Source organism: Astatotilapia calliptera, chromosome 10 (assembly GCF_900246225.1).
Source record: "Astatotilapia calliptera chromosome 10, fAstCal1.2, whole genome shotgun sequence".
Classification (NCBI taxonomy): Eukaryota; Metazoa; Chordata; class Actinopteri; order Cichliformes; family Cichlidae; genus Astatotilapia; species Astatotilapia calliptera.
In genome coordinates, this window is record NC_039311.1 from 31,759,954 (window position 1) to 31,769,081 (window position 9,128).

At 38.0% G+C, this 9,128-nt stretch overlaps 1 protein-coding gene across 1 annotated transcript; it reads left to right on the plus strand.

Moving 5' to 3' along the window:
* Positions 1–2,541: 2,541 nt before the first annotated feature.
* Positions 2,542–7,655, plus strand: LOC113030146 (complement C1q-like protein 2). The gene is made up of 4 exons (XM_026181317.1): positions 2,542–2,607; positions 6,263–6,334; positions 7,105–7,236; positions 7,339–7,655. The coding sequence occupies exons 2-4, from the start codon at positions 6,298–6,300 to the stop codon at positions 7,620–7,622; spliced, it is 453 nt and encodes a 150-aa protein (XP_026037102.1). The 5' UTR covers positions 2,542–2,607; positions 6,263–6,297; the 3' UTR covers positions 7,623–7,655.
* The last annotated feature ends 1,473 nt before the right edge of the window (positions 7,656–9,128 follow it).

Sequence of the window (9,128 nt, forward strand, 5' to 3'; positions counted from 1 at the left end):
TACACAACACTACACACTAACTACACAACACTACACACTAACTACACAAGACAACACATTAACTACACACTGCAAACACGCTAAACGTCACAAATCTCTCACATCTCATGAGAGAGAGAGAGCGTACGCTTATGTTTTTGGTTTGCTCATAAGCAGAGCGTGCTCGCTGCGCTGTCCTTAGACAGTAAACGTGACGAAACTATTGAGGAAAAAACGCCGCGTATATATTGTTTATCATGACTCTGGTTTTACGTGGCCGATCAACACAGTTTATAAACTGGTATATGTCACCTTGTTGCTTTGTCTTTAAGTGGTCATGTGATTGTCTTATCACGACTACTTTATTCTTCCTCAGTCAAACAGCAGCACTCATGCGATTGTTTCGCCCCATGAGCTCCAGGTGTTGTGCCAGAAAGTGCTCGTGATCACCGTCCGTGGGAGCGCAGCTGCTTAAAGCCGTAGCGTCTAGATTACTTACAGCTACTTCCGTGCAACTACAAGTAACGGCCGTTAGTAACGCCGTTACTTGTAACGCTATCCCTGAATACCACACATACTGGGACTTACATAACTGACCTGGTATGAAACCGATGAAACTGAATCAAATCCCCTTTGCCCTGGGTTAGAGCAAAGGTACACTAACCCTTCTATATACACCTTTAAACTCTTGAGTTTAAAGGTGTATATAGTAGTATTGTGTATATAGAAGCTGCTTATATGAAGCTGCTGCACTGAATTTATATTTATTTGAAACAGTTCTTCTGGGAGAATATACCCACACTGTTCCAAAAAATAGTAATGTCAAAGTATTTTACTGTGTAGTTTACAGATGTGTACTGGTTTTCTAGAATATCATTACATTTACATAAGTAGACTGTGATCTGACACGTCAAATGTAAAATAACATAACATCACTGTAAATGTAATAAAACACAATTTACTTGTTTGTTAAATATATTTTGTTGTACATATGCATATTTAGATCGTAAAAATACATTCAGAAATGTCTCCCATCATGCCTTGGGACACGTGCTGCTGTTTAGATGTTCTTGTTTTATTGTTTATGGTTACGTTACTTTTAACTGTTATCTTGAATGTTGTGTTTACGCCGTGGTGCAGCGTCACTGACAGTTGTTGTTTTGTAGAGAGAGTGCTGTACCATGAGTGACTTCTGTTGTGCTGTTGTTGAACCTTGAGGCACATAGTAGCACGGCAAGTGTTTTAATAAGGAGCTCCCCCTACCAGCTTGGGGTTAAATAACAAGCTCAATCTCTCTCTGTGAGCTTCTTTGTTAAGATTTCTCTGCATGACACAGTGTAAAACATTGCACGGACACGCTGTGCTAATTATATATTTTGAAAAAGAAATGTAGAGGTAGGAATTGCAATTAATATAAATAACATGACGCTGAGCATCGGCCAATGAATGTGAACTAACAACAAGGTCGCGGGTAACGCTGCGACCATAGGAAAAAACCCTAATATGAAGGTATTTTACAGTAATGTTCTGTTCTTGTAGAATATCATTAAAGTTACATAAATAGACTTTGACTTCACATTTTGAATGTAAATTAACGTTAAATCACTGTAATGTAATACAACATAATTGTCATGATTATTAAATGTATCTGTCTGTGCATATGCATATTTAGATTGTTAAAATACATTCACAAATGTATCATGATCTCACAAATATCTGTCCGTTATTTGAAAGATCGAATTCAAATGTAATGCTATGGAAAAGTATATAAAATGATCCCTATAAGCTTGTGTTTCATCACATAAGTATTATTATCATTGCTTGTTAGGTCGTTCGTGGCTCAAGAGTTGGCAGCTCGCCTTGTGATCAGAAGATTGCCGGTTCGCGCCCCGGCTCGGACGCTCTTCGTCGTTGTGTCCGTGGTCAGGACTCTTCACCTACCGCCTACTAGTGATGGCCAAAGGGGCAGATGTGGCAGCCTCGCCTCTGTCAGTCTGTCCCAGGGCATGCAATCAATTACTGTTCAAACCAACGGTTAACTGTATATTTACGTATTATGATTCATATTTCCACATTCAGTGACCTTGTTTATAGGTAATTTCATTGTTTGATCGCGTAAAAATGTTCCTAATTTAATGTCTAAAAGCACTTGGAAAAGGCAGAATCCCATGTCAAATTAGCGCAACAAACTCTATTTTCATTACTGGAAATAACCGTATTTTTATGGGACAGTTATTTTCTGTTATTTCACGGTCGTATTTTGGCGCCCAGCTGCTGGAACATTACCGTTGTTTTAGGATGTTTTTTGTAACAGTGCAGCTCAGCAGATAAAACAATAGTCAGCTGATCTCCTTCCTCTAGCACAAAGTACTCTGCAGCAGCATGGAGTTTGACGTGATAAAACCTAAATTTAAAAAAATTCATTAATTTCAGTTTTTCTAAGAATCTTTGACTTTTTGTTCTTCTTAATAAGAATTGACTAATTTGTGGTTGTGAAAGAGAAAAATCCATCAGTCTGTCAGCGCTCCAGACGTGTGATGAAATAAAGTGAGAGTGCGCTGAGAGAGCTGACCGCCTCATTGGCTGTGCAGACAGAGCGGATCACTGTCCTACAGAGAGAGAATCAAGGTACAGTTTCATACATCAATGTGACTTCAGAAATATCCAGAAGGTCAGAAACAGGAATGACCAACATTCATGGTTATGTGTTTTCTTATGAAACAGAATATTTTTTTTATCACAGGAATAATTGGAGTGTTTAACTTTAACTGATCAAGCACACACATCCATACATATGCATTAATACTAAGTGCAATAATCCTTTCTGTCATCGTTGTATTTTTACTCAGTTGTATATAGTATTTGTATTTGTATTCTATTTTTATATTATTGTATATTTATTTTATTTTATTCTACTGTATATAGTATTTTATTTTATTCTATTCTGTACAGTTGTGTACTGTATTTATTCTTATTGTATTCTAATTTTTGCCTCATAACTTTTGCACTGTCCACTTCCTGCTGTGACAAAACATATTTCCCACGTGTGGGACTAATAAAGGTTATCTTATCTTATCTTATCTTATCTTATCTTATCTTTAATACATAAGTGTTAAATTTAGAACATTATAATATTTTTTAATGGAATCATGTGCATCTAACCTACATGTTCAAATCATAAGACCCACATCTTTAGGTCAAACCTTTGATTGTGTTAAGGCCAACGGTGACTAGTCCAAACATAGGGTTAATTCAGCTTGGCACTGCTAGAGCATGCACTGGGACGTTCATCTGTACCGCCCCACATTGTGTCCAGCCCTTTCATAGCCTATACAGTAAACAAACCTGGCCTGCGGTGGATGCACCTGGGATTCTGTTTTCTCAGCTGCCAGAAGGTGAGAAAACCCCTTTCTTAGCATAGACAGTCGCCTACTTCTAGCAAGCATACCTGACTGGTGCTCATAAGTGTAAGATTAAAAGAAAAGAGCAAGGTGCAAGTAGAATTAACAACTGATTGGGGAATAGTATTGACAAACATATTACATCAATAATTGAGATAATATTGACATTTGTAGAATTGAGAAAAAAACTTATCAGGTAAACAACAAAGACCAACAAAGAACAAAGGATGGAAAGTCACCCAGCAGGAGGAGGGGTCACTGATCCGATATAAAGGAGGGTCAGATATACCCCATGCTGCTTTTTTACTGTCTGTCCTTTAGTGTGTCTTTGCTGTTTGTGCTTTAAGGCTCTACACCCCAGGGTTTGCTTCGCGTTGCTTGTTTACTTTTGCTATGTTGTCTCGCTATATTGTACTGATTAATGCTGTTTATATGACCCTGTTTAAGAAACTCTAAGAATTCTACTCTTTTCCAGAGGATCTTTTTGAGTGATTTGATTTTTAATTGGATCTGAAAAGCTGGACCCTCACTGTGTTGGTGTGATAAAGTTATCATGTTGGCTTCAAAATTTGCAATTTGACACTTTCTGGGTGAAGATTAAACAGTGTGATATAAATCTGCCCACAAGGTGGCATCATTTTGCCATTACTCAGTATGTTGAGTACTGATTCAGTACCGATTTGACGTGACTGAGTGATTTTTAAATGTTTTTCAGCTGCCAATATCCCCAATCAGAATGAACAAGTATGTGCATGTCCATCTTTTACCTACAGTCTATGGCACATGGCTAAGTGTTGTGTCATTCAGAGGGAAACAGTAAAGGCACAGACCAGAGGAGCCCAACATTTTATACACCCGGGGCTTAGCCCTAAAGGATAGTATGCATGTGGGATGGTTTGGGGGGTAGAAATGACTGAAAGATTAATTGGCTCTGTTTTGAGTTTTGTTCAAAAAAGAATGACTTCATATAGGGAAAAATATATATCACATGTGCAGGACACCTTAAACTCGTTTTTTAATTAAGCAGCGAGGCAGAACAAAGTCGGGCTGTATCAAGACACGAGGACTAAACCCCAATTCAACCAGACCCAGAACTGATCCAGAATTAAAACAGGACTACAACAGTTCAAAATCAGGACTACTGAGGACTTAACCAAGACAGAACCAGAATCAGAACTAGATGATAGCAGCACTAAAAATCATCATAGACCTGCACTACATTTATTTTTTAATAATACCAAAGTCCACTATTTAGATTGAGAAAAGTTTATATAATTATTCAGCCTTGTTGTGCAAACAAGCTGCATAACTTAATAAATATAGAATTTGAAAAATAACAAACCTAAAAAGAAACACGAGGTACGAGATACATGAGGACCTGTGATACGGTGATACTTGTGGTAAACAACCATGTGACTAACAGGTGTGTCTCACCTGCTCTTGTTCATCTCTGTTCCTCTCTCTCTCTCTGTCTCTCTTTATTCTGACATTTAACTCATTCAAAAGATATTTCAATATTTATTTATCCAAAACAAAACAAGTTTACTCTAAATTGATGTTGTACAGTAAAAAAATGTTCTTGTGTTTTTCCATAAAGTGTAAATATCTGGTTTCAGCTGTGAATATCCTGCTGTGTACTGAAACCCCTCTTGTTTTGCATAGAAATATACTGAACAACATACAAAGCATAATATATAAAATAACATCTACCTGAGTTTTTTCTTTGAAAGAAGCTCCTTATGTCCATTCTTGTATATCAGTGCATTACTGATTTATTTAGCCGTGGAGGGAAACAACTGAAAATATGAAATAAACACACGTAAGCTGAGACTCTCTAAAGAAACAGCATTGTTGTTGTTCGGCTTTTCATTTCGCCGTTTGTTGATTCACTTGAAGAGCAAGTAACGTAACATGGGTCAAGTGATCAGTTTCATATCAATCTTTCGTGATGCACCGTCATATTTACATTATTTGTACTGTACGAATGATTTGCTTTGGTACCTGGTGGAACTTAAGCTCTCCTCTGTCTGCCTGGCTGCGCTTCTCCAACAGCGCACTCGCAGGCAGCAGCTGCCCCGCCCCCTCGCTCAGTCGCTTAGTGCCTGAGCTCGGATCATACCAATATCAGGGTATGACGCACAGTTGTAAATTCCCACAGTGTGCACTATGTGCTTCGAATATTGTGTGTAGTTTTTGTTTTATACAGTTGTCAGCCAGACATCTAACTATGAAAAAATTACACTCCAAAAGACCCCGGGCTTCTGACAAAACAACCCGGGCTTAAGCCCAGGAAGTAAACCCATTTCACAGCCTCGCATTTCCAGCCTTCTCGGTCTTCAAAGGAGGCCGCGAAGGCCGGGTCCTCCGAAGGATGCAGCCGACGTTTTGGGACACAGTTTGTGTGTGTGTGTGTGTGTGTGTGTGTGTGTGTGTTCAACCCACTTGAACTCCTCCAAGACAGATGGGAGTAAAGCTGAAGCTGCCCTGATCTGATCTAGATTCTCGCTGCTGTTAAGCTAGCAGGGATGCCAAGCCACTGCTTCAAATGTTTTTCACTCTCTTCTTCACTCCATCGAACACAGTCACTGGTATCTCGTAGGTCAGAGCCCGTTTTGATAAATACAGTACCTAAACTTGCAGATGTTGTTCCTGTTACCAAGGGTGTGATCATAGCACTCTCCCAGGCATTTAATGGCAACTCAATGACACAAGCACAGGAAATAAACTCACAAAAAGGACAATATATATGTTTTAAATGTTATCATTGTTGTTATTTAAATTTTATTTAAATAATAACATTTTATTTTATTTAAATTTTATTTAAATAATAACATTTAATGTTATTTAAAAGCAAGTCTTGGTCACTCTCTTCTTTTCTTCAGACCATGAAGCAAAGCTGAGAGAGCTGGAGAGCAAGATGACTGAGACTGAAAAGTTGAAGCAGCAGCTACAAGGTATTATTTAAAAAAGGTTTTGGCTCTCGTTCATAGATTTGTTAAAATTGATGTGCATTTTTACAGCATGGTTATCTGCAAAGCATGTGTAACACATCTGTACTTACACCAAAGCTTTAATGTTTGGAAGTCAGGACAGTGTACGTTGCGCAGTTCACTAAATATCTGTATTCTGGAATCCAGTCCAAAGTTCAGTGAGCAATTCCAGACCAGCATGCAAAATTTTTAACGCTCCCTACTTAGCCCCAACTGAAAAAAAGACAAACAAAGGACAACTCTCCAAACGATGAACAAGAGAAAAAGAAAGAAGGCTTCTCTCTCTTACTTTGGAAGGGTAAATTTCCTAGTTAAATTTACCCTTCATTTTAATTTTCATATTTATTTCCTATTCATATTTTTTTTTCTTTAGGTCACGAGCAGTTGTCTAAGCATTTCACTGCATATCTTACTGTGTATGTGACAAATAAAATTTGAATTTGATTTGATTTGATTTGACTGCTGCAGCACTCAATGCACATTACCAGTCAAATGTGACGTTAGTTGAATGTAATATTTAAGAAACTGGGTGGTGCAGAATCACATGTTTTTAACTGTTGGTTTGTGTTTGATTGTAAAACATCTTCCCTTGAAAAGTGGGTATTTCTGTTTTGAAGAGGCTCAAAAACAATAAGTTTAAAATAACTTTGGTCATTTGAGGGCGCCTTGAGGCGACTTTTGTTGTGATTTGGCGCTATATAAATAAAATTGAATTGAATTTCTTTTTCTCCCAGTCCGGCAGGTGGCGTTCTCTGCCTCTATAAAGAGTGTAGAATCTCAAACTATTGGACCCTTTGACTCACACACTATTCTGATCTACAACAATGTGTTCACAAACGTTGGAAATGCCTACAGCCCACACACCGGTAATAACACTGAAAGTCACTTTCCTGCTCCGTGCATGTTGTTCTGAGGTTACAGGTGTTCCAACATTTTCTGTCTAACCTGCCAAATCAAATGTCCCACAGGTATTTTTGCTGCACCAGTGAGAGGAGCCTACCACTTTGAGTTTCACGTAGCTGGACCTGGAAATTCGTCACATGGTTTATGTACTGTGTTAGTAAGGAATGGGATGCATGTAGTTACAGCATGGGATCAAAAAGAGTCTACTTTTGGAAGTTCTTCTAATGGCGTGACGTTGATTTTAGAGGCTGGAGATCAGGTCTTTATGCGTCTGTGGTCACAGTATAAAATATATGACGATCAGCATCACTACTCCACTTTCAGTGGTCATATGCTTTTTGCCATGTAAAAGGGAACTGGTTCCTCGTTTTTTGGTTTTAAAACACAGCTAAAGAGTTTTTAAATAAATTGAATTAAATAATGAATTAAACTTTAAATTCAATTTCATTTATATTGTACTAAATCCCAACAATAGAAGGTGCTTGCAGCACAACTAAGGGAGGATTCAGGGTCACCTGGTCCAGCCCTAACTATATGCTTTAGCAAAAAGGAAAGTTTGAAGCCTAATCTTGAAAGTAGAGATTGTGTCTGTCTCCCGAATCCAAACTGGAAGCTGGTTCCACAGAAGAGGGGCCTGAAAACTGAAGGCTCTGCCTCCCATTCTACTTTTAAATACTCTAGGAACAACAAGTAGGCCTGCAGAGCGAGAGCGAAGTGCTCTAACAGGGTGATATGGTACTACAAGGTCATTAAGATAAGATGGGGCCTGATTATTTAAGACCTTGTATGTGAGAAGCAGGACTTTAAATTTGATTCTGGATTTAAAGGAAGGATATTGTTTTTGTGAATTGGCAGCATATACATAAAACTGAAATTCATTAAAATATGCTCCAGTGTAGCCGATGTTTAGCTTGATGATATTTTATTGAATCAATATACTCAGTGATGCTAAGCCTTGAATTTATTAAAGCTGACACACTGGCGACCTTTCCAGGGTGACACCCCACCAACCCTGAACTGTGTAAGCAGAGGAGAATGGATGTATGGAATAATAGATGGCAATGGAGAGCAACAATTTAAATTTGAAATATTCCATATTCAGAATCTTGACTACAATGCACATGGTGACAAATGTGTTTATTTTCAATTATCTTCTCTTTTTAAAATTTAGTGTTTCTTCATTCTTTTTATCCTCTGATTAAAGAACTGCTGTGACATCTGTGTTTTCATTAATGTTTATTCTAACAAAACTAAAAACTAACAAATACAACAATTGTCTTCTTTGAGTCATGTCAGATGTGAGAAAAAAAAAGTGTAGTTAAAAAAAGAGATAACTAGACAACCATTGCATCGACATGTGTCTGAATTAGTCTGGAACATTTTTGATCTTTACAAAAACAAAAACAGCTGCCAGTGATCATGCTCCTGCGTCTGTAATTCTAATAAGTAAGAAGGTCATTGCGACAAGTAAAACCTGGAGATTTAATACAGTGGGGCAAAAAAGTATTTAGTCAGCCACCGATTGTGCAAGTTCCCCCACCTAAAATGATGACAGAGGTCAGTAATTTGCACCAGAGGTACACTTCAACTGTGAGAGACAGAATGTGAAAAAAAAAAATCCATGAATCCACATGGTAGGATTTGTAAAGAATTTATTTGTAAATTAGGGTGGAAAATAAGTATTTGGTCACCTCAAACAAGGAAAATCTCTGGCTCTCACAGACCTGTAACGTCTTCTGTAAGAAGCTTTTCTGTCCCCCACTCGTTACCTGTATGAATGGCACCTGTTTGAACTCATCATCTGTATAAAAGACACCTGTCCACAGCCTCAAACAGTCAGACTCCAAACTCCGCC